The following is a 22,385-nucleotide window of genomic DNA, read 5'->3' on the forward strand; positions in this document are numbered from 1 at the left end:
AGAAATACCAAAATGCACCAAGGAGTAGAAATGAATACATATTCAATTATTTGAAACTTTGTGTCATCTGACAGCTTACATTCTTTATGTTAAGCTAAACTAAGTAGCCTCTGTACATTTCATTATACAGTACAGGTACAAAAATCTTGAGCCAACCCTCATTTCCAAACCTTCCAAAGCTTAGATTTTAGCTTAGATCTTTTTAAGGTGGTCTTAAGCAATATTTCTCCAGGCTTTCTAGAGGTCTTTCAAAGTTCTTCTTTGAACTCTGCCTACTTTTGCCCACATTTTCAGTCAACTCACAATTTTCAAAGGAAATCCCTAGCAATCTTTCACAAAAACACAATTTATTCAATTTCTTTACCTGAACCCATAAAAAAATGCCAACAATAACAGTTAGATAGGCATAAAATTGTATTACTGAAACAACGTGATTCCCAAAAAGCTATTAGTTTAAACCTTAGCATATGACATATATCTACATCTTGGCATATGGATATGTGCATAGTCTCGTTAAAAAAACATGTTCTGGGGAAAATGGACACGTAAAGAAGAAAGGACGAAGTGGCAGCCCCAAAAACTACAGTAGAAGTAACGCATCTGAATGTCATGTCAATAAGAAGCAGGAAAAAAATCCAGCAAAGACTTGAAATAGGACCTGAGAGATGCATATGCCCCTTCAGTTGATCCATCTACTGTTCACTAAATCCTCATCAGAAATGGTCTCAATGGAAGGGTGACTGTCAAAAAGCCATTCTTAAAGAAGGAAAAGGTTTAAGTATGGTAAATTACACAATAACTGGACTTATGGATGGTGATCAATCCAAATTTTAAAACCTTGATATTACATACAGAAGAGGTCAGGAGAAAGCAACACTCACTGTTGTACCTATCCTATCTGTAAAACATGGTGGAGGTTCTGTCATGGTGTGGGGTGCATTTCAGCCAGTGATGTTGGAGATCTTGTCAAAGTTAATGTAATTATAAATGGATTTTGATCCACCACATAATACTACTTTGAAACCATCTGATTGGCAATGCAACATTTTTCAGCATGGCAAACACACTGTCACTGCAATACACACACACTGGAACACTATGAGTCACGGCTTGGCCTCCCCATAGCTCAGAACTCAACATTACAATATTGAAGCAGTGTGTGATCATCTTAAAATGTAAAAAAAAATAAATAAATAAAAAGGTAGGCAACATCCAAATTTAGAGCTTTAGAATGTCCCTCAGGAAGCCTAGAGAAATATTCCTGAAGACTTCAGTTCAGGTTGTGTTGAAGAATAAAGGTGGTCATACCAAATATTGGCTTTAAAGCTTGTAAGAATGGTCTAAACTCTGTTTTTGCCTTTTATACTGTATTTCCATGTGTGTTTGCACTTGTTTTAATAATAAAGAGATGAGGGATGGCTTAAGACCTTTGCACAGAGAGAGAGATTACATCAAGAACTGTGGCTATACAACTGGCTAAAACAAACCAAACATTCATTCATAAGAAAAAAATCCACTCCCACTGGACAGAGAGGTGGCAGATCTGCAGCAAAGTTCCAACAACCAGCAGAAGACCTGGTCCAAATGGGAATTTATTGCTTTACTACAGAAGCATTTGACTCATCAAAAATATGTCAAAGCTTCAGGTTAAAAGACATAGGATGGGAGTCTTCTACATTTATCTTAAGGTCAGCAAGTCCCATGAAAAGGTCAGGTAGTGAAATAACCAACAAAGGCTCAAACACATACTATTTGTTTTCTCTCGAGGGCTCTGATGGTTTCAGACATCAGATATCTGAAATATGATCATCTCAGGGCCTTCAGGTACAGACCCCCAGTCTAAAACAGAAGGTTTGTGAGGAGCACAAAAGCCGGGTTTAAAGAGAAGGACACTAAAACAGTTGTTAACATTGTTTCAAACAGTGACCAGTTGCAACAGGACCCAGCATAAGATAAATATAAATTATTTTCAACTTTGAATCATGCAAAACTACTCTAGTAGAGTCCTGGAATAATTACATGACATTGACAATAAGCATAATAGGTATACTTTCATCTGTCAGCTCCCTACATTGATAATGTCTGTTTACACCTCCTGCATACTCTATTACATAGTCCAAACATAACAGTTCATGTCATAAGAGCACATCTGAAGTGGACTATCTCCTGTTGTGTGCTACATATGGGAAAGGACAACATCACCGATGTAATGGGCTAACTGTCCTGAAATTGTTGCGAAATCATGCCCACACACCTTTATTTACAGAATAAAAATGATAGGGCACGGAACTGGTTTCAATATTCAGAATTAAAATGTATATGAAGCAAAGCAACATATTTTTGATATCTCTACATTGTTGGTTTGTAAAGTTTGTAAAGAAAAAATATGATTAAAGGCAAATCTGTGCAAACAACAAGACTGATCCTTTGTTTCTTTGATACTATACATCAGTGAGTTATTGTGAAGGATGACATCTACAGGAGTAATAATGTTACTGGTAAAGACAAGGCAGTATTCTCAGACGGACTGCATTTTACACCACTTTTCTAGGTACCAAGCACTCACACAGCTGTGACACACTGTTTTGTGACTCAGTACTTTGCTCAAGGACACTCCGAGATATAGAGTGGAGGATGTTGATGGCTTATTTTCTGAGACAAAATCATGCAAAAATGCTTGATTTTGCTCTTTTCATGGGATTTGTTGATAGGAGTAAAACGTTGAAGGATTCCACCCTTATTCTTTAAAGCCAACTAAGTCTAAAGAACCATAATCTCCAAAAAATATCCTTTAATAAAGCTTTATGCACATATGTATATTGTTTAGTATAAACAATAAACATGGGTTATCTGGAAAGCTCAAAGCAGATGAAATGTTAATGTCCCTATTGCAGGGCTGTGGACAATTTGCATGGTGTTTGCATGCTGCAGTTCCTTCAGTATATGCCAGTTGTGATTATTAAGTCTAGCGGGGGAAAAAGGCTGTGGCACTACAACTGCCAGAATTACCCTAGTGTCCTCTAAATCCCTCTGGAGTTTTTCAGCTTTGGTCTTTTCAAAGAGCAGGCTCTGCTCAAGCTCCTTTATGTGGGCATGCTCCAGCCTGGTCTGCGTCTGTTAGTAAAAGAGAGCAAGAAGAGAGGAAAAACAAACACCAATGCGAACACTGAGCTGCCAGCTTTGTGCCACAGACAGAAAGAAGGCAAGACTTTAAAGAGAAGACCAGGAAGTACAAAAGCACTGATGGTTTGCAGCATTTCAGCTTTTTTGTTTGGAGTATCCAGAGTTAGTTACTGTGATCATCTCTTTCTTTCAGATACTTTTGTTTCCCTTTCATGAAGCAATTGAACAAGACTAATCCAGGAGTGAGAAAGATGCAGAAAAGACATGCACGATGAAGGCATAAAAAAAGTGAAGACAAAAGCGGCATTCAAACACAGACATGTGGACAAACAGATGATGAGAGTAATGGTAATTTAAGTGCTGCAGATGGGTAGAAAAATCTGAGATGAATAAATGAAAAGAGCAGGAATAGAACACAAGTCTGAACAAAAAAAAGTAAATGATTGATAGAGTGCAGGAAAGGCAAAAACATTAGGCAGCAAGTCTGATTTAATCAACTTCTCATTTTTTGGAAGAAAATGATCATCAGCTTTATGGTGTCATCCTAAGTTGTGAATTAAAAACAGTCAGGAATCACAGTGAAAATCAAACTAACATGTCACTCAGTGGAACGCCGAGTTGACAGTGATGATAAACTATTCATCTTGGTTGGAGTCAATAAATCATACCAGACTTCCATTAAAGAAGTATCAGCCTGATCAGTGAGAGGCAGACAGCTCGGGTGAATAGGATAAGTGAGAGAACATGTTTAATTGAGAATCGGATTATGTAACCACATTTACCTCGAGGTCTCCCTTGGTGATGCATGCCTCTTCTACTCGAAACTGTAGGTCCTCCACTTTCCTGTCAAACAGGGACAATAATAAAATCTTCTACAATCACAACACACAAGTGGCTCAGTCATTAAAACCCTACAGATTTACTGAAGAGCTGGAACAAGCTGATACTGCCAGTCATTTTGGCAGCCTTCTTATTTCAAAGAGAGAACCTTCTCTGTGAAAACAAGATGCTGCTCTTTTTCTCCCTCTGGAAATGCCTCATTTAATACAAAAGTATGCATTTCAGGTCAGACGGTATCGTTGTCATGTGGATGACAATCAGAATGATCTACCTGCTACAACTGACAGTGCTCATCCGGAAAAAAACTGACTATTTAGAAGACAGCAAATCCTAAATGGCAAAAAATTTCTCTTAACTAAATGGCACAGCAAAATTAAAGTTATTTTGCTAATATCTTTGCTCTGTTAAAAGCTTAATGGGTGCTTGATTCACTGTTGACATATGCACAAACTACAGCTAAAAAGCTTTTACTATGTAAAAGCAATTGCTAAATTAAAGCAAGTTTAATTTCCTAAGGACTTAGAAAAAGATTCCCATGCTTGTCTCACCTCTCAGCTGGACTAAGATGTAACTCTCTGTGTATAGGTTTGTACAGGTTTAGGCTGTGGCTCAGGTGAGGTCGCAGGTCACCAACCAGGTGATAGATCAGTCTTTGATTCCTGCTGTCTTGGGCAAGATACTGCACCCAAAGCTGCCCCCAATGGATCAAATGGATGAAGTCTGCTTATGTGAATGGGAGAAAGCGCTTAGGTGCAGATAAAAGCGCTGTAAAAATGAATTTGTGTGTGACTGGGTGAATGAGACTTGCAGCAGAAAGAGCTTTGAGTGTTTAAAAAGGTACTATATAGGTATTAGTCCGTTTATTATACTTTTTCCTGATTAAAATTTATTCAAAACAAAGCTGCTAGAAGTTAAAAGGGTACAATGAAGAGGCAACACATCACTACTGTTTTGGCCCAGCTGCCCTGGGTACCAGTGTACTATAAAACCAAGCTTTTTATAGATCTAGTAATTCCATATTTTGTCCCCAGTCATCCTTGAAAGAACTCCTTCCCACTCTTGCCGCTTATAAATGCTTTTAAATGCTGCTTATCGTGCAAAACTATTCTTAAGTCCCAGAATATAGATATGGAGCTGGTTATAGGTAAAGTCAAGTCAGCCACCTCTTCTCCTCCTCCAGCTGGTTGAGCAGCTCCACTTTGTCTCTATCTGCTGCTTCTACCATCGACCGCAGCTGATCCATCTTGGCCTCCATCTCCACTGCGTACTGCGGCATACAGAACTAACATGAGTGCGCACATCACAAGTAAGTTACACTAAGCTGTTAGATGTTGGTGACAGTTAGACCACACTTTGTTTGACCTACTGATGCCATTTTCAAAATGTGATAATGTTTTATTTTCTTGTTTATTTATTTTGAAATTCTGAACTGTTCATGTGTCTCACCTGATCCCGGCATTTCCTCAGCAGAGTCAGCTCCTGCTGCACCTCTCCTGCATGGCTGGTTGCTTTTGCCACCTCGCACCTCTCCAGGTCCCTCTCTGCCAGCAGCTGCTCGATGTGCTGCTGCTTCTCCTTCAGAGCCTCCTGCAGGGCTGTGGTGCCTGAAATCTTACGAGCGTACCGAGCTGACGTTTCTGTCAGCTGTAAAAAATGACACAAGCACTCGTGAATCACACTGCAGATGTTAAATCATACACCATGCAGATTAACCAGATATCTCACCAGTCCTGCTCGGCTGGGTTTCCCACTGATTGAGGAGGTGGCGGAGCTGATGGAGCTGATGGAGGAAGCGCTGGGGCTTCTTTTGAGAGTGGACCTCCTCCGTGAGCTCTTTGCCTTGGTAGGGGTGGTACAGGGGAAGCCAATTCGGGTCACCTTGTGAACTGGAGCAAACAGGCCATACCTGGGCATGCACTGGAAGTACCTGAGGAGGAGACAGGTTGTACTATGCAATTATCCTCTGTCATATGTACTACAGACAGAGCTGAGAGTATTGTAAATTTGCTATGCAAATAAAAACTAAAAATCGTCTGTGCTCTTTACCTGGTTCCAGCTACAGCGCCATCATTCTTGCCTAGAGGTTCATCTAGTTCGACTCCACACCAGTCTCCCTTAGCAAAGTCTGTCTCTCCGAGAAACCTCACCACTCCTGCCTTGGTACCACCAACCTACACACAAAACAATTCATGCAAATTCATTTTTATCTAAGAATGTTATCTTTTTTCTATTTACAATAAGGGCTTCAATCTGGTGGAATTATTCAAGGTGAAGGAAGCAATTTATCGAACCTGAAACATTTAAACAAGCAGCCCTAGGAAAAAAAGCACTGAGTAGTGTAGCGATAAACTTTTCTGTGAGGCTCCATGTCTACATCACTGATATTCTGCCCTAACGCCAGCCGTCACAGTGGATTCAGTCACTCCTACCAGCACTCGGTCTCCCAGCCTTAGCTCCCTTCTGTTCTTCTTCGCGGAATCTGGGTCGGAGAGGTTGGACACTGACTCACTGGATGTCAGGATCCGGTTAAGTGCTCCGCCTGTCTTAATGCCGGTGCCTGGAGCTGAAGGAAGAAGAAGAAAAAAATACAAGAACGATCACAGGGTCCACATTTGTCAGTCACTTTGTAAGAACATCTTAACTGAAGCTAAACTGTGAGATGTCCCAAATGCTATTTTTTTTCTTCCAGTCTCTGGCTGTGATCAACAGCCTTTATTTAAAGCTGTTAAAACTGGAGGTGGGGTGATGTGACCAAAGTCTGATTTTAAAACTGCAAATTTGTTTGACAAATTCATTGTAAACATAAGGTAAAGAAAATGGCTGTGCTGTGAAATCAACTGTGTGTCTACCTAAAATAACAAGGCAGAGAAAAAGCTATAGGCAGCAGAAGGTTTGTTACTTTTTTTTTTGTATCTTTAGAGACCAAGATCCTTGTTGCAGAGCAGTAGTCTACTACCTATAGACTTTTAGCTAGGTGCTTAAAAAAATTTATGGCAAAGTTTCTAAGTCAGCAACAGTGAGTTAAATTGAAGCAGGACGATGACTGTGAGAGAGGTACTCAAGGTAAGAGGGCCAAGAGACACTTGGCATTAAGAAGTTTATCTTCTCTTCTACTGTCTAACTATTTTTTATTTTACTTTAGTTATTTATTTTCCAAAATGTATCTTTGTACATTTAACTTTTAGTGTTGAACAGGACAGAAAGGACAGAAAGAGAGAGAGAAAGCAGGGAGAACAGCACACAGGAAATGGCCTGGGATGGAATCTAGCCTCTGTGGTGGCCTTGAGGCATGTGTGTCGCCCACTTAACCCTGAGTGATCAAACTAACATTCAAATTTCAAACTACATCCAAAGGTAACCCTTACAACATGGAAAAAAATCTCTTAAATATAACACCACTATAAGGGAATTTTAAGAATAAGCAAATGGCTAAAGTGGATGTTTACCATCTGCTGTTAAACCCATTAATCAGAAACAAACATGCACGCACGCGCGCGCGCGCGCGCACACACACACACACACACACACACACACACACACACACACACACACACACACACACACACACACACACACACACACACACACACACACACTATTTTCTCTTTATGCTGCAAGTAGGAAATAAACTCCCTGGTGCCTCTCTCAGTCTCTCTACTCTGTCCTCCCGTGTCCTCTGCCTGAGCTGGATACACAATTAGCAATCAGTGTTAAAGGATAGAGGATAGTGAAGCATGGCTCTTGTGCAACATTAAGGCTAAGATACAAGTCTTTCCCTAAGTTTAACAAAGCTGATAAGGGCATCTCTGAAAATATTTGGTCTGTAAAGCACAGTTATCCACCCTGTTATGTTTTCACAAATAAACTTACTAGATGAAGTAGTGCCAGCAGGTGCTGCCTCGCTTGTTGCGGAGACTCCTTGTGCTGGACTGGCCCGGCCTCCATTCGTCTCCTTCTCTGGCAGTGCTGTTCTGGACAGCTTTGAAGGCCGCGTGAATATCCCCCGTCCGTCCTCACACTGGAAGTATCGGACCCCTGCCACAGAGCCATCGTTTTTCCCGATCGACTCGTCCAGCACAATGCCCGCCCACTGGCCGGGAGCAAACTGCGTCCCTCCAACAAAGTGCACATAGCCAGGCTTGTTGCCGTTGACCCAGACTCTCTCTCCAATTTTAAAGTCTGTGTTTCCATCTTGGACTGGTGAGGTCACACTGCCAGGGGGCTTTTCAGGAGGAACTGGCTTCAAGGTACCTGCAGTTGGAATCATGTTTTAATAAACCATAGTTAATAATCTTAAATATTACTTTTTTATAGTTAGATTTAAAAGGTGCATTTTTTGCCAAAAAGAATTAGGTTAATTAGGTTAAAACCAAGGAAAATCAAATTTATTTATTGGATTTTCTTGGTTTTGTTATTATTTATTAAATTATTAATAAACACCAAGTCAGAATCATATTGTAATTAGTTGGAAAAGTTGTTGGACTGGTGCACCCATAGTAGTACGAGGAACAGATTAAGTTCTAGGGAGATTTAACCCCCAAAAATGCTTCTGTTTGGGGATTAGTACCTGGTGAGAAATGTCAGTATGATCTGTTTAATACAGTCTGTATTCTAAAAAAAATCTGCAGCTGTAAACATGTTGTGTTTCTTGTAGTCTTTCTCTATTTTCGCTTCATAAATAATGCTGAATCCAAATAACAATCATCCAAAGACTGATTTAAGGATGTAGATGATTAAAAAGAAAAGCACCTTTAGTGATACTATACACAGAAATAGGTCCATGTTTTGCTAAAGCACACTTTGAGAAAACTCACTGACAAGTTCTGTAGTTAAGAACGGCCCAAACAGATACAAACGATAGCATGACACTTCTTGTTGACAGAATTAGACACTTTAATAAACAGACACAATCTTGAGGGGTTTTTTTCTTCAACAGCTTCTTACCAGATGACGGTGATGTCCGTGATGGAACACCGGAGGGACGGACTATTTTACTGGGGGGTTTTAGCCCACTGGCTTTGCCTGATGTACTCATGGCTCCTTGTTTGTCCATGGCTGGGGGGGGCCTATTGAAGATGAGGGATTAGGCCTTCCCCACCACCTGACACGGTCACAATATGATAGACAGGAGCTGGCAAAAAGAAAAGAAGAATGTATCCTCAACAAAAACAAATATAAAAAGATGACAGTGACAGTAAAGATGACACTGAAAACGCTACGTCCAGATGAAGAGAATCAACTTTTGGTTATTTACTTACCTGGATGATTGAGCATGCATTAAGACATAAAAAGATGACATGTCAATATCAAGGCAATTTCATGTGTTTTCATTTTTTAATTGTAAAAATCTAAACTGAATATTATACAAAAAGATAGATTTTAAATTTAAATTCTAAATAGTTCTGGTCATTTTGAATGTGTTTTTTGTTAATCAGCATCAAAAATGCCTTATTAAATATTTTGTGTTCTTTCTTGTTGTAGGACTTTTCATATGTAACTGTAGCCCATTCACAGAGGCCTACAACCCCCACAATTACATCAGTGTCTCAGTGAGAGCTGTCGCTCTGCTCAGTGAGGCCTCAGTTTGTCTCAACACCTCCTACTGTATGTCACTAAGTCACAGCCCAGTGTTTATTACAGAGCTGTTCATTATCATCTGTGAAATCACTGTCATATTCAGCTGACCACATGGTATGTCTCCAGTTTCAGCTCACATGCCCATTAGTAGAAACATCTCTGCTAGCATTTAATTCATAAGGTATATGATTCACACTGACTACAACAAGAAAGTCTTTGGACATTAAAGCTAAGAGACTAAAGCCACCAAGCGCTAGATGTTCATGGATGGAAGTTAAAGGTAAAAACTCATTTCAAGATGTTGGGAGACAAAATGTGTTGATTTATTTGGTTGTAAAATGGTTTATTTCAGACAGCCATACATCTACCCCAGGTTTACTGACTAGTGTTTCTGGACAACAACGTTTTAAATATTAAAAAACATGTTTTACACCATTTATTTATATGTCAAATTCAGATGTGTGTTTCCACATGCTATAATGGCCCAACCTGAAAAGACAGATTTTCACCTTTCACTCACCAAAACTCAACATTTTTACAAAATGTTAAGATTTTGTAAAAGGTTTCAACAAACCGTTCACAAAATCTTCTTATCAAAGAGATGGGCAGGGTGAGATGAGTTGTATTAGCTTAGACGCCAGTCACTAAATAACAAAATTAGCGTTTGACATCAAACACAGACTATATTGTGCTTCCAAGGAGCCAGACTTTGTTGTAATTTTTGAAGTGCTCTTGGGCAAAGTTGTCTAGGCTTTCTGCAGGTCTTTCAATGCTTTCAATGACATTGGCTGCTTTTTCACTCATTTCCAGTCCAGTCTTTGTACCTGACCATTTTCAGAGGAGTGTTTTTTATTTGGTTCTATCAGCTACTTAACACTGACCTATGAATTATTCAAGTATGTAAAAGACACCTGAGTCAAGGGATGAACCAACTTAGCAAAAGAGCTATTTTAAATTGTTTGTCATGGCACTTTGTTACTAACACCCAGTTGCAAAAACACATAATTTTTTCACATTTCTTTAGCTAAATCTATGAAAAATACCAAAGATAACACAGTTTGGCAGGCATAAAATAGTATTTTTTCAATAACAAGGTTATTCCCAAAGAGCTATAGCCAAAAACATGGCATATCTCAGCATGCTGTGCAGTGTCTTTTAAAAAAAAAAAAAAAAAAGAAAGAAAAACAGCTCCTAATATAGGACCTGAGAAAAACATTTGGGCCTTCCATTGATCCATGTATTGTTTGCTGAAGTCTCAAGGAAAGGAAAACGTTGGTATAAAAAATGTGCACAAGAACTCGGCTGAAAAATCAATGGTCCACAGTCACAGTGTTCAATTGCCTTAAGGCAGGATTATGAATCAAGAAACCTCCTTTAAATAATTATAATTAAATTAAGTGCAGAACAGAACAGACAGAAAACAGAGGCCAGTGGGAGATTTTCCCTAAACTTCCCAGTCAAATACCAGCACCAGCACCATCTGTACAGACATAAAAATACAGGTGAAAAGTTTTTATGAATAATCTTAGTTGAAAAATCCGGACAGCTTTCTGATTATGTGTTAATTTGATCCAGTATCTTAAAAACTTCCAAAGATGATGTTTGGGTTATAAAGAAAAATCTAATTAAAGAAGATGTGTCTTTACTTTATTGTTTGTAAGATGCTGGAGAATATGTTCTTTTTATATGAAATGACAACATCACAATGGACATATTTAGATGGAGAAATAACTGATAAGAAATCTTTAAGAACTCGGAAAATAGCTTCATAATGGAGGCAGCCTTGTCTCCGTAGCAACCGGCACAGTGAGCAGTACCTGCTCTGTCCATGGTAATAAAAGTATATCATAGGTGCACTCATTTAGGTCGACCTTTGTAGTTGGAGCACTAAATCGTTTCTCACAACACTGAAGAGAAATCCTGTGCAGGTAACATTACTTCAGAGGTCTTCCCCCGCCCAGCAGGTGTTGCCAGACCAACACAACAAGCACACCTACAGCTGTCATGCATCAGCCTGCTCTCCATTCTCTGCTGCCAGCTCACTAACGACCATTCAATTATCTCCGGTTTTGCATGATCACACAAAAGCAATTAATGAAGGGAGAAATCGTTAGTGTACATAACAGCCACATAAGAAGACTGGTGTGTGTTGTTTGTGTGGGCTGGGCTCTCTGTATCTATGGAGCTAGTGAGATAACTTAGATTTTTACCCGCCACACTTTCCCACTAGGCATCCTGCACATTTAACCAATACCGGCGGACTGACTGGCATGTCATTCAGCAGCAGATCATAGTGATTTACGTGAGGTAACAGGCACTTGTTTTTATCATATTTTGCATCCTGTTAGCTAGAGCCACGGTGGTTGCTGGTATACCAAAGCTAGCTAGCTTCAAAACAGCAATAACGCACAAACTGTGGTTAATATAAGACAACTAACACTCTACTGAGGCGATATTAAAGCAGACTAAACACAGACAGCAGTGGGGGAAAAAAACTGCTTTGAGAGCTTACTTTGTCTCGTTAGATGAACTGGGTCTCAGTAAGGAATGTCGTGAGAAGGTGCAGCGTACCTTGCACCGTTACATGTTTTTTCCAACAGCTACTGTTTCCCAGCCCAGCCCCGACTCACACAATCTGACGTCACTCTTGGAAATGATGCTGCCTTCACAGCCCCAACATAAGCTCGTGAACTGTGAAGCCCAGTTGTAAATTTGAGGATCCAAGGTTACTATCGTTGCCAAAAATTAAGGTAATTCTGGAAATGAACTTAATATTTTCGTTAGAGTAAAATAAAACTAGAGTTCAGAAAAATACAAAATGTGAATTAAACAATAATATTTACTTAGGTAATATAACATTTCAAATATCAGGAAAATATTTTTATCCGTTTTATCAAATTTTTCACAACCAAAAGGAGGAAGATACAATGTTGCGTGAGTTAATATGGGCTGGGATATCTGCATTACTGTCAAAGTGTTGTTTTGTTTCTTTGTTTTTAATGATATTCTGAACTTCAGTCTAGCCCCTTAAAAGTATCACATATCAAGGAGTAATAAAACAAAAACTGAAAGTAAATAGGGAAACTCACAATGGAAATTATCTTAATCTACGTTAACTAAAAAATGCTAACTAAAAATACATATAATACTAATAATAAAATGTCATCAGCAGTTATTGAAATGCAATTTCTTAAACTGGGAAAAGAAAAATGAAATAAAATTCTTAACACCTCACAGTAAAAATAAAGGCAAGTACTGACATAAAAATGTACTTTTGTAGATGTACGCTATTGTCACTGACGCGTAATGCGAGAGCTTCATTTTGCTGCTTTAGCTCTCTGAATCATAGCTTTGTTTTCTACACTTTGCGCAAAGCTGAAAAAGAATAGCTCACTGGATTCGTTTTCAATCGATTGTTTTTGTAAAAACTGAGGAAAAAAACAAGAAATATTATCACAGTCCCTGAACCCCAAAGAGACATATCTAAATAACTTAGATATCTAATTTACTGTCAACAACTAAATGATTTTTATTGGATTTTTTTCAAACAAAGCAAAATATTTTTGAAACTTTTCAAAGGCTAATTTTACCACCCACCTAACTATGGGACAGCCATTGTTTAAAATAAATAAATAAATAAACCCACGACCTTAGTGAAAGTACATTATGCTATAGTAAGTAGAAAACATTCAAAAGTAAAAGTGCGCAAAATGTGCTTGGTTCCATTCAGACACTGAAAAGTGGAACAAAAGAACTATGTAATGTTTAGGAGTAATCTTAATTTTTTCTTTATTGAAAACAAAATGTGACAGGGTACACAGACTGAAATGTTATACAAGCAGAAATACACTTGCAAAGGCATTTACATACACAGTGCTTTATTCAAACTAGCTGAAATTATCTGCAAACCATACTAGACTATCTCAAAAACCTCCCTTTGCATGTGGGTTTTGCCCTGATAGTTTAATGTTAGCACTAACGTGAGCTAAACTTCCCTGTGGCTGTACAACCATTTCATTCAATAAATATTATTTCAGTGGGCAGCCGAAAGATCAGTGTTACACTTGAACTGCCTAATAAAAACATTAAAACTAACCTTATCAAGTATCGTGGATACATGAGCTGATGGCATCTATGTGAGATGTTACCTTGACAAGCTTTTAAGTTCATTCTTTACTCACCTGCCCAGCTACTACGGAAATGTAATTGTAAGCTACTAACGACAGGTAAGTGGCTTATAATCACAAAGTACATCCAAAGTCACAACAGGTGCATTATTGCAATAAAAGCACTACACCACTAATATTTATATTAAGTGAGTCATTTTGTTCATAATTACAGCAAAAACTATTTGACATTTAATTTCAACTACAATAATATAAATGTTTTCAATAGCCAGGAGTTTACCATGCATTTGTGTATTAAGGTGGATCTTAGTTTCCCTACAGAATTAGAACAGGGACAAGCAGCCGGCTTTACAGCTTTCTATCATCTATGGTGGAAATGTCATTCTCTGATGACTTTTTCTCGTCTTTGTCGCTGCTTCCTCTCAACAGTTTGTTAAGGACCTTGTTGAAGGCTCCACTGAAGGCAGGGCTCGAGAAATAATACAAAACAGGGTTGAGGACACTGTTGAAGTAAGTGAAACACACTGACGTGTAGAATGCCAGGTTGGCTTCTTCAAAGTATTTGCATTCATTGTACCATACCTTGAGGACCCACACTGCGATACGCGATATGGTGCTGGGGAAAAAGCAGATGATAAAGATTAAAGCCACGGCCAGGATGAACTGAACGGCCCGTTTGATTTTCCCCTTCTTGTCCACAGTCCGGATTCTCAGTTGCCATGTAATTCTGATGGTGCAGAAGGCCACGATGGCAGTGGGCAGGAAAAACTGGACAACATAGAAAGTGTTATGCCAGGTGGAAAGGGGACTAAAGCCCATGCAGATGTTGAAACTTTCACACTGCGTACGGTTGTTGTTGTAGAAAAAGTGCTGATCAGCAAGAAGGTACCCCGTAGCAAGGAAGATCAAGCACCAGAGGCCAAACGAGACCCAGAAAGCATAGCCCAGCCCCATTTGGTTGATCCGATTCGACGGGTGGACGATCTTGAAGTAACGATCTACAGCCACGGCCGTGAGGAAAAAGATCCCAGCTGCACGGTTGGCTGCCAGCAGAAAGAGCAAGATGCGACACGGGATGTCACCGTAGAGCCAGTTTTTCTCACGCCTGTAGTAATCTGCTCGGAATGGCAGGCAGAAGAGCACGATGGAGTCTGCAACTGCCAGGTGAGTGAGGTACACAGCGTTGGGTTTCCATGTGTCCATCTGAAAGATGAACATCCACAGGGCGACAAAGTTCCCCGTTAGTCCAAACATGAACTCCAGGATGAGAACTGGAGGCAAAACTTGGTCCAGGATGGGAGATTCGAAGGCACAACAGAGATCTGTGACTGTGAGATTCATCTTCTGACCCATCAGAGGAAACGGCTGCTGTAACATACAGTGTCAGTAAAGAAAGGCTCCAGCAGGTGATTTCTTTGGAAACTGAATCGTGTTTGCGCATATGCAAAAGGTGCTCAGCCAAACATACTAATCTTTATGTGGAGTGAACATCTGTGCACTCCGTTATCTATGGGGAAGCAGTATTGACCCAAAGGAGCATGGAAACAACTGTAAATGTTATCTGTCCGGGGAGTGCACCTTCATTATAAAACTATTATGCAGGGGAATAGGTTTACTCACGAGTATTGAGTGGGATGCATGAAAAACAAGTAACCTGCGGCCATTTAAGTAACTAAGATAAAGCAGCATATCAGAGCCCTGAAAAAGACCTCATTTTTAATGCTTTAAAAATAACAGACACACAACCATTAGAAGAAAAAAAGTCAAATGTGAAAAGAGTGTAAGGGTGAAGGAGACTGAAATTTATTAGCCTACAGTTTTGCTTGAGTGAAGAACATTTGGGAAGGATTCATGTCATACCACACCTTTGGCAAACAAGAGAAAGCAGCTATTAACTAAAAAAAATGCCAAGTGAGTGGCTGAGTCCACAGCTTTTTATGTACAGTAAATAAAATAGGTATAAAATGACTTAATGTGTACATTTGGCCAGGTCGTCGCTGTTACAGGTCACATCCTTTCAGCAAAAGTGCATATTTGGTCTTCACTTCTTGACTTCACCCATATCATCAATGCTGTCATCATCCACCTACAACGCACAGAGAGACACGGAGACTGAACTGTGTGTCATGTTTGAGATTATAGAGGACATTTTCAAAAGCAGTTCAGAAAATCCGCTATTCACACCGTCCACAGACCCACGACACTGTCCTGCGCTATTATTTTGGATTGAATGAGTTCTATCAACTTTATGTTGACACTATCATATGCTGCTGTTGAGAACAATATAGTTATTATGGCATTTATCGTTTTACTGCCCAGCCCTAGATGGCACCTTAAGATGTGCATAAACAAATGACTCAATAAAACTGAGCGAACGTTATAAATAAGAGAGTGCCAAAATTCCTCCACAACACAGCAACATACTGAGGGGGGTGGGGGCACTTATTTTTTTATTGAATTTTTTAAAAACACATTATTGTAGGGACACAGTATATACACCAGTCCCTCACATACATACTGTACAATGTATAGTACTCTTATGCATGTCTCCCCTCTTCTTGCAAATGTTTGCTGGAGCATGCTGTGTTGCACATGCAAGCAACAGGAAGCTAACTGCAGTTCACTTAAAGGCAGCCGGTGTCACTAATAACAATGGTCAACATGACGTGAACTTTGTTACGTTTTTACAAATTGCCAGTGAGAGAGTAAGGCTACGTCCATACGTACCCGGGTATTTTTGAAAACGCAGATTTTTCTGTGCGTTTGCATCTTTCGTCCACACGTAAACGGCGTTTTCAGTCACTGAAAACTGAGATTTTTTAAAAACTCCTCCCAGGGTGGAGATTTTCGAAAACTCTGTTTTTGCGTTTATGTGTGGACGAGGAAAACGAAGAAAACGCAGCGTCAAAGGTGTGCACTTTTTTTGACGTCACACTGTGCGCCAGGTTATTGTTTCGGTGAAATGAATTTCTACAATGGCGGACTTAGACAAAATACCGTTACTGTTAATTTTACTCTCTGCAGTGTTTAAATGCTTACATATACACACACAGTTACTGTCCCTCCACACATAGGACTCAGTTCTGCGTCTATGCGCCATCTTTGTTTACTCTTTCCCACTCAGGCTTCCAGACTTCTGATTGGCCAACATTTCTACACGGTTAGGAATATATCGCCACCTGCTGCTTTGGCATGTTCCTAGCAGCGTTTTCCTTCGTTTTTGGCTTTTACGTGTGGACGGGATTTTTTTTAAAAACGAAAACGGAAAATCTCGGTTTTCAAAAACTACCCGTGTACGCGTGGACGTAGCCTAAGTTAAGAATGAACCTTTTCAGGACACCCTGGTTTTCTCCAGAGACGGACAACTTACCTCAGGCCACTTCTCTTGAATGACGTCAATTATGTCGTCTGTAAAATCTCCCTGAATGATTATTTCATCCTCTGCTGTAACCGAGGCACCACAAGAGAATTTCTGGGCAAAGAATCGCTGAGCCTCTTTAAGGTCGATGTCTGCAAGAGTCAAACCCAAGATCCATGTTGAGAATAAAACACGAAGGGAATAAGATTTTGGCAGCCTAGAGGATAAGGACAGCACAAGAGCTCTCACCAAATGTCGCCAGGCCACACACCCGTGTGACGTATTTCTTCTTGGCTCTTGGGATCTTTGCTATTGTAACTTTCTGAGGCACAGTCTTCTTTTTCTGTTTGATCTGGCCTCTTCCACCTTAAAAGGTCAATTAAAATGAACCTGATTTAAACTCATGCAGTGTTAAGTTGCACACAATTAAAGCACTGATAAAAAGTGAAATGTAGACAACATGAAGCAATCAATCCTTAGCAATCATTTGAATCCTAAAGACTTACTGGAATCAGTAGACTCAAGTTTATCAGACCCATGTCTTAAAATGAACCTATGAGGTCTCAGAGTGTAAATAAACCTTAAACAAGGCAGGTCTCATACTTATTCCATTACTTTATATGTAGGAAACCTGATGTACTATAGCAGTGAATCATGAACCAGTAGATTCTGATTCCTTTCCCCTCTGACATTTATGTACCTCTCTTTTGCTTCTTCTTTTCCTCCTCCTCGCCTGCAGGAGGAGCATCTCCAGTGCCCGGTTCCTGCTTAGGCGCATTCGCTGCTGGGCCAGTGGGACAAATGGAAAATGGAACAATATTAAACCCACTCCCTCAACAACATGTTTAGCTTTCAAGGGATTATTATGCAGCTTGAAAGCCTGGAATCATTACAGATCTTTACAGCAAATCGTTTCACCTTTCAGGCCTTGAAAGTTAATTAAAAGCCATTTCTGTTCACACTGTGGTGAACCTTGCACAGACAGGACCTCTAGAACTCCAAAACTATATTTTTAAAGTACACATGACAATCCAAAGCATGTCATGTAGCATGGAGCTGTCCAACAATTCATCACACTAAATGTTATCAATCCAAACAGCAGCGTGAGAAAAACTTTAGTCAGCATGACCTAAATGAGCGATACGAGAGATCAGTTTATTCACAACAGCTGGCTAAGTACCAATTTGGTATTATAACATATATGATTTAGCTTCCTCAGAACAAAGTCAGCCTGAACAACGTCAGAGCCTGCTCAGAGCATAGGGCCTATAAGGCTCTGATTTTGAAATTAATTCCCGAACTCTGAGCTGACTCTGAGCTTTTTCAAATAAAGCATTACTGTTAGAGGAAAAAATAATCCTGACTGTGAGGGACCCAGCAACTGCAGCTGATATTAGAAAATTGTGGCTTTTGTTGGAGTCAAAATGTTAAGTCTATAATTATCACCTCATCTAATCTTTTTAAAAGGAGGCTATTCTGTTAATTTCCACATCTGTATTTTTATTCTGTGAATGACCCACGATTTCAAAATAATGTTCATGGCTGTTTTAGTGCAGCCCCTCAGACCATCTGTCCCTCTTTAAGACAGTCTTTTCTGACGTACGTAGAGTAGAATAACCTGCCTGAAACATGAGTTTTTAGAGCAGTCTGAAACCTGATATTTTGGCTCATTACTTGCACCTACACTGACATTTAAAACTATGGCCATGATCAATAAGAGCATCCAACTTTGCACCTGTGTGTTTGTATAAGAAAACATGAAAAAGCAGAATGGGTACAATTTAATTCTTTCCCTAACAAAGACAACGTTTGATGACCTCCTCGGTGCCGTTAATGATGAGCTTTGACACCTTAGTATAGCTCAATAAACTGTGAAAACAGCTGAAAACCTCTAGAACATGCACTAGGTCCAAGAGTAGAATAGTAACCTAGATAGGCAGAGGCCACCATGACTAAATTCTGATTCACACCCAGTCATTTTCTTCTGAAAGCAGGCCTGAAATATGACAGAAACCAATAATTTGAGAAAGGAGAACCAAAGGCTATCCCTAACAGGTGTCCAAGGGCTAAAGAACTAAAGTACAAAGTGGACTCTGAAGTTTTACAAAACAGACTTTCAGAGCTCTGAGTCATATTCATCATGACAAACTTAACCTGTTAAACTGATCTGCAGCCAAACGTCATTCAAACCTAAACGGTTTTATTGATTTCTATTTTCAGTTTCCCCATCATTTCACTGACTGCAAGTATGACAACTTTTCAATGAAGAGCTGTAACAAAACGACACATAGACTATACAGAATACAATGCAGTCAGAACAGAAAAATTAAAATAACATTTTCAGTCAAATATATTTACTCCGCAAACAAATTGCACAGGTTTATTTAAAACTTGCGAAAATGGTTACATTCATTCATTATTATCCATCTAAAATCTGAAACGCCACTCACCTACAGTCATCCTGGCAAACACATCTGGAAAGTTCTTCTCCAGCCACTGCCTACATTTAGCTGGCTCAGGCATGTACTCACAGTACTGCAGACACAACACTGCAGTTATTTACGTTGCAGCAGAAAAAATACCCCCAACTGAATATTTATAGAAAAATGGGTCATAAAACTAAATACAGAAACTGATAGTCAAACTCACCTCTGTAGGCAGAGAGCACACTGCAGAGAGAGAAAAAAACAAATAAAAGATTCATGTCACATTTTCAAAAGGGGCCACCACAAAACAATTGAAGATGAAGTGAGTGGATTTATATACTGCACCTCCACAATAAAGAACTTTCATTGGGTACTTTGAATCAGGGTCAGCTGTCCCTTGCTCTGATCTGCTTTCCGAGGACCCAGATTCCATCTCAGTAGTAGCCATCACAAATTAACTAGAAAAAAAAAGAGACAATGAACACAGGGCGCACACAACATTTACCCAACTCATGTTAATTACCAGTAGTTTGTGAGTTGTGCACAGAAAGATGTGCCTTTTTCCCCCTTCTTTTGTTTTTAAAATGGGTGCAAAGTTTTTTGTTCTTTAAACTGACAGTAAATGGCAAAAAAATGCCTTTTAGAATTTACAATATCACAACATTCCCAAAGATATTCAGTTTACCAACATTTCACAAAGCAAATGTACATATTAAAAAAAATGGTAACTTTATATCTATATTTACCACACACACACGGACACTTTGATGAGATGCCAAGTATATTAAGGCAACGCAAAAAATATTCAGCAAGTTCTTTTGTTTGTTTGTTTTTCTAGGTTAGAGAACAACACCATCCACATCAATTCATGTGTGAAAAATACTTATTTCTCCTATACTGAAAGTTCAATCAGTGCCCTGGTCCATATAAAAAAATGGACAAAGCTACAGTGATGTCACCTATTCCTGAAGTCCCATTTTGAAGTCTCCAAAGCTGTCATTTTGGTTTTAAAAGAACAGAACAAAGAAAAAAAACCCAGATGTGGTAAGGAGTGACTAGTGGACATCAACAACAAGCCAATGCAGACACCACAGATAATCCATTGTGAAACATGTTATGCCCAAGATTTACGGGACAAATTAAATTTTTTTTAAATGAAGTATGATCCATAACACATGAAAGAGGTTATAAACGCAACAGGAAAGTGTTTATAATCGTCAATCCAGAAATCCATCTTCCCATAGTCTTCTGTAGGACCTGAAATCTTGTTGCAACCCCAGCTATCACCAATCGTCGGCCTTTCGATAGAATGCATGTTTAAGGCACTTCCACATTCTGGGCCACTTTTCAGACCCAAAAGCTACATCCATATTTTATACTGTCTATGGTCACTGCTAATTGCCTAACGCTAACACTTCTCATCTCTGTTTGAACTTATATCACTAAGTTATTTGGCAAATAAAAAGGAAGAAACTTGCAGACAGTATTCTTTAATAACTCATTTACAGAGGAATCCATGCTTTCCTTTGCTGGCATCAAATGTCAACATATAGAAGCTAAATCAGTTTGAAACACTGCATATGTATTTGCATTGCTTGCAGATATATATGAAATATCAGCCGACAGATATTTTTTGACTGATCCTGGCCCATTGCCGGGTGACTTTTCTGAAAGGGTTTGAACACAGTTTGTCCACCAGAGTGAATCTGACTCTAGATACTGTGTGTATTAAATGTAGCAGAACACCATTACAACTGGGTGGAGTTTTTAACTTTTCACTTTAACCAACAAGTCTGTGAGAAAAAAAAACTTCAACTTCAACATATTTTATGTGTATATGTAAATAAAGGCTAAGAATCAATATCAGAGGTTTTATCCCATGAAAAATGGATTGGGTTCGGAACGAAGTAGAGGTCCTAATGGGGAGCAAATATTTGAATGGGAGAGAATTTACTTACAAGTTATGAAAACTGCGCTTACATTGACTACACTGCAACATGAAAAGGTTTAAATACTAGTCATGATTAACGTTTACATTACAACTTATAAACCGATGGACTAAAGTCTCTTTAGATTTATTATCAGACAATAATACATGGATGAGCACAGCTACTGGCAGTATTTCATCATGCTAGCCTGCCTTGCCAACACTCTTCCCTTAGTTTCACGACATATCGGGCACAAGGGTACCAGCTAGATAACAGCATCAAACAGATGTGGCTGAACTGAAATTGATCACCAGCCGATCTCAGACTGTAATTTAGCGCCTGGCTCCAAAACATAAGTGGAAAGAACCGCAGAAAAAAATAAAACATAAGGCAGTATGAATTTGATATTGTCTGTGCAAGGAACAGGCTTTAGCTTGCTAACACATGCGGCTTCTTTGCAGTAGCTGAGCTATTAAATAGAATAGTTAGCTATAATGCTGTTAATAAAGTCTACAATTAAACCGTCGTAATTATTCTGCAAACACCAATCCCGTGGACACGATGCATCGAGCTGATATCTTTAAAAAAAATATCGAGTTTAGTTTTACTGCTTCATTCATCAGGTAACATTCATTCGCCCAGCTGTCACCGTCAGCATCTAGGAATTAGCTTAGCCGGCTAACTGAGCTAACGCACGGCTAAAGTGGACACGCTCTGCTGCTGAATAAATACAGAATAAATGTCAAATTACGTACCCCGCACAATATACTCTAAAACTGTTGTCTTTCCAATGAAACCGATCGCATTATTCAAGCTCGTAAGACTTTTAGAAAAGCATTCTCATGAAATATGGTTCACTTGGCGTACTTGGAGCACGCCATGTAACGCTTCTTGTTTTAGTTATAGAGGTGGATTATATGCTTCAGCGCCCCCTGTGCTTCGGAGTAAAAACACACATCACAGATTTATTTTACATCTAGTTTTGTTTTCATTACCGTCTAAGAAC

General features: G+C 39.2%; 3 protein-coding genes across 6 annotated transcripts in view; all 3 read right to left on the reverse strand.

Annotated features, from left to right (window-relative positions):
• Positions 1–12,161, reverse strand: part of clip1b (CAP-GLY domain containing linker protein 1b) — a 47,666-nt gene extending 35,505 nt beyond the window's left edge. For both annotated transcript variants that reach the window (XM_063478005.1, XM_063478004.1), the window contains exons 1-10: positions 12,053–12,161; positions 8,908–9,094; positions 7,834–8,214; positions 6,393–6,526; positions 6,010–6,134; positions 5,689–5,890; positions 5,410–5,607; positions 5,127–5,230; positions 3,906–3,966; positions 3,010–3,114 (exon numbers count right to left, since the gene is read on the reverse strand). In XM_063478005.1, the coding sequence (XP_063334075.1) occupies positions 3,010–3,114; positions 3,906–3,966; positions 5,127–5,230; positions 5,410–5,607; positions 5,689–5,890; positions 6,010–6,134; positions 6,393–6,526; positions 7,834–8,214; positions 8,908–9,016 (1,419 nt within the window). In that variant the 5' untranslated portion in view covers positions 9,017–9,094; positions 12,053–12,161. The remainder of the gene's footprint in view (positions 1–3,009; positions 3,115–3,905; positions 3,967–5,126; positions 5,231–5,409; positions 5,608–5,688; positions 5,891–6,009; positions 6,135–6,392; positions 6,527–7,833; positions 8,215–8,907; positions 9,095–12,052) is intronic.
• Positions 12,162–13,332: 1,171 nt separating this feature from the next.
• On the reverse strand, positions 13,333–15,340 carry LOC134630592 (hydroxycarboxylic acid receptor 2-like). Its single transcript, XM_063478006.1, has one exon. The coding sequence runs from the start codon at positions 15,042–15,044 to the stop codon at positions 14,016–14,018; it is 1,029 nt and encodes a 342-aa protein (XP_063334076.1). The 5' UTR covers positions 15,045–15,340; the 3' UTR covers positions 13,333–14,015.
• A 108-nt stretch (positions 15,341–15,448) lies between these two features.
• On the reverse strand, positions 15,449–22,279 carry denr (density-regulated protein). Of its 3 annotated transcripts, none has more exons than XM_063478009.1 (8): positions 22,135–22,279; positions 19,797–19,909; positions 19,675–19,694; positions 19,476–19,560; positions 17,726–17,806; positions 17,275–17,391; positions 17,038–17,177; positions 15,449–15,753 (listed from the first exon to the last, which is right to left on the reverse strand). In XM_063478009.1, exons 2-8 carry the CDS (start codon positions 19,897–19,899, stop codon positions 15,709–15,711), a joined length of 591 nt encoding a protein of 196 aa, XP_063334079.1. In that variant the 5' UTR covers positions 19,900–19,909; positions 22,135–22,279; the 3' UTR covers positions 15,449–15,708. The 3 variants fall into 3 exon arrangements, with proteins under 3 accessions (XP_063334079.1, XP_063334078.1, XP_063334077.1); XM_063478008.1 differs by having other exon boundaries at positions 17,726–17,809; XM_063478007.1 differs by having other exon boundaries at positions 17,726–17,814; positions 19,475–19,560.
• Positions 22,280–22,385: the final 106 nt, after the last annotated feature.

Source organism: Pelmatolapia mariae, linkage group LG7 (assembly GCF_036321145.2).
Source record: "Pelmatolapia mariae isolate MD_Pm_ZW linkage group LG7, Pm_UMD_F_2, whole genome shotgun sequence".
NCBI classification, from domain to species: domain Eukaryota; kingdom Metazoa; phylum Chordata; class Actinopteri; order Cichliformes; family Cichlidae; genus Pelmatolapia; species Pelmatolapia mariae.

Bases quoted from the DNA above. Each gene is read 5' to 3' on its own strand.
- LOC134630592 (XM_063478006.1), bottom strand. From the start codon at position 15,044: ATGTTACAGCAGCCGTTTCCTCTGATGGGTCAGAAGATGAATCTCACA.
- denr (XM_063478007.1), bottom strand. From the start codon at position 19,899: ATGGCTACTACTGAGATGGAATCTGGGTCCTCGGAAAGCAGATCAGAG. The intron at 19,561-19,674 runs GTGAGTTTGACT...TTGTGTCTGCAG, and splicing joins TGTGCTCTCTGCCTACAGAG to TACTGTGAGTACATGCCTGA. The intron at 17,815-19,474 runs TGAGTGGCGTTT...TTGTCCCACTGG, and splicing joins TTTGCCAGGATGACTGTAGG to CCCAGCAGCGAATGCGCCTA.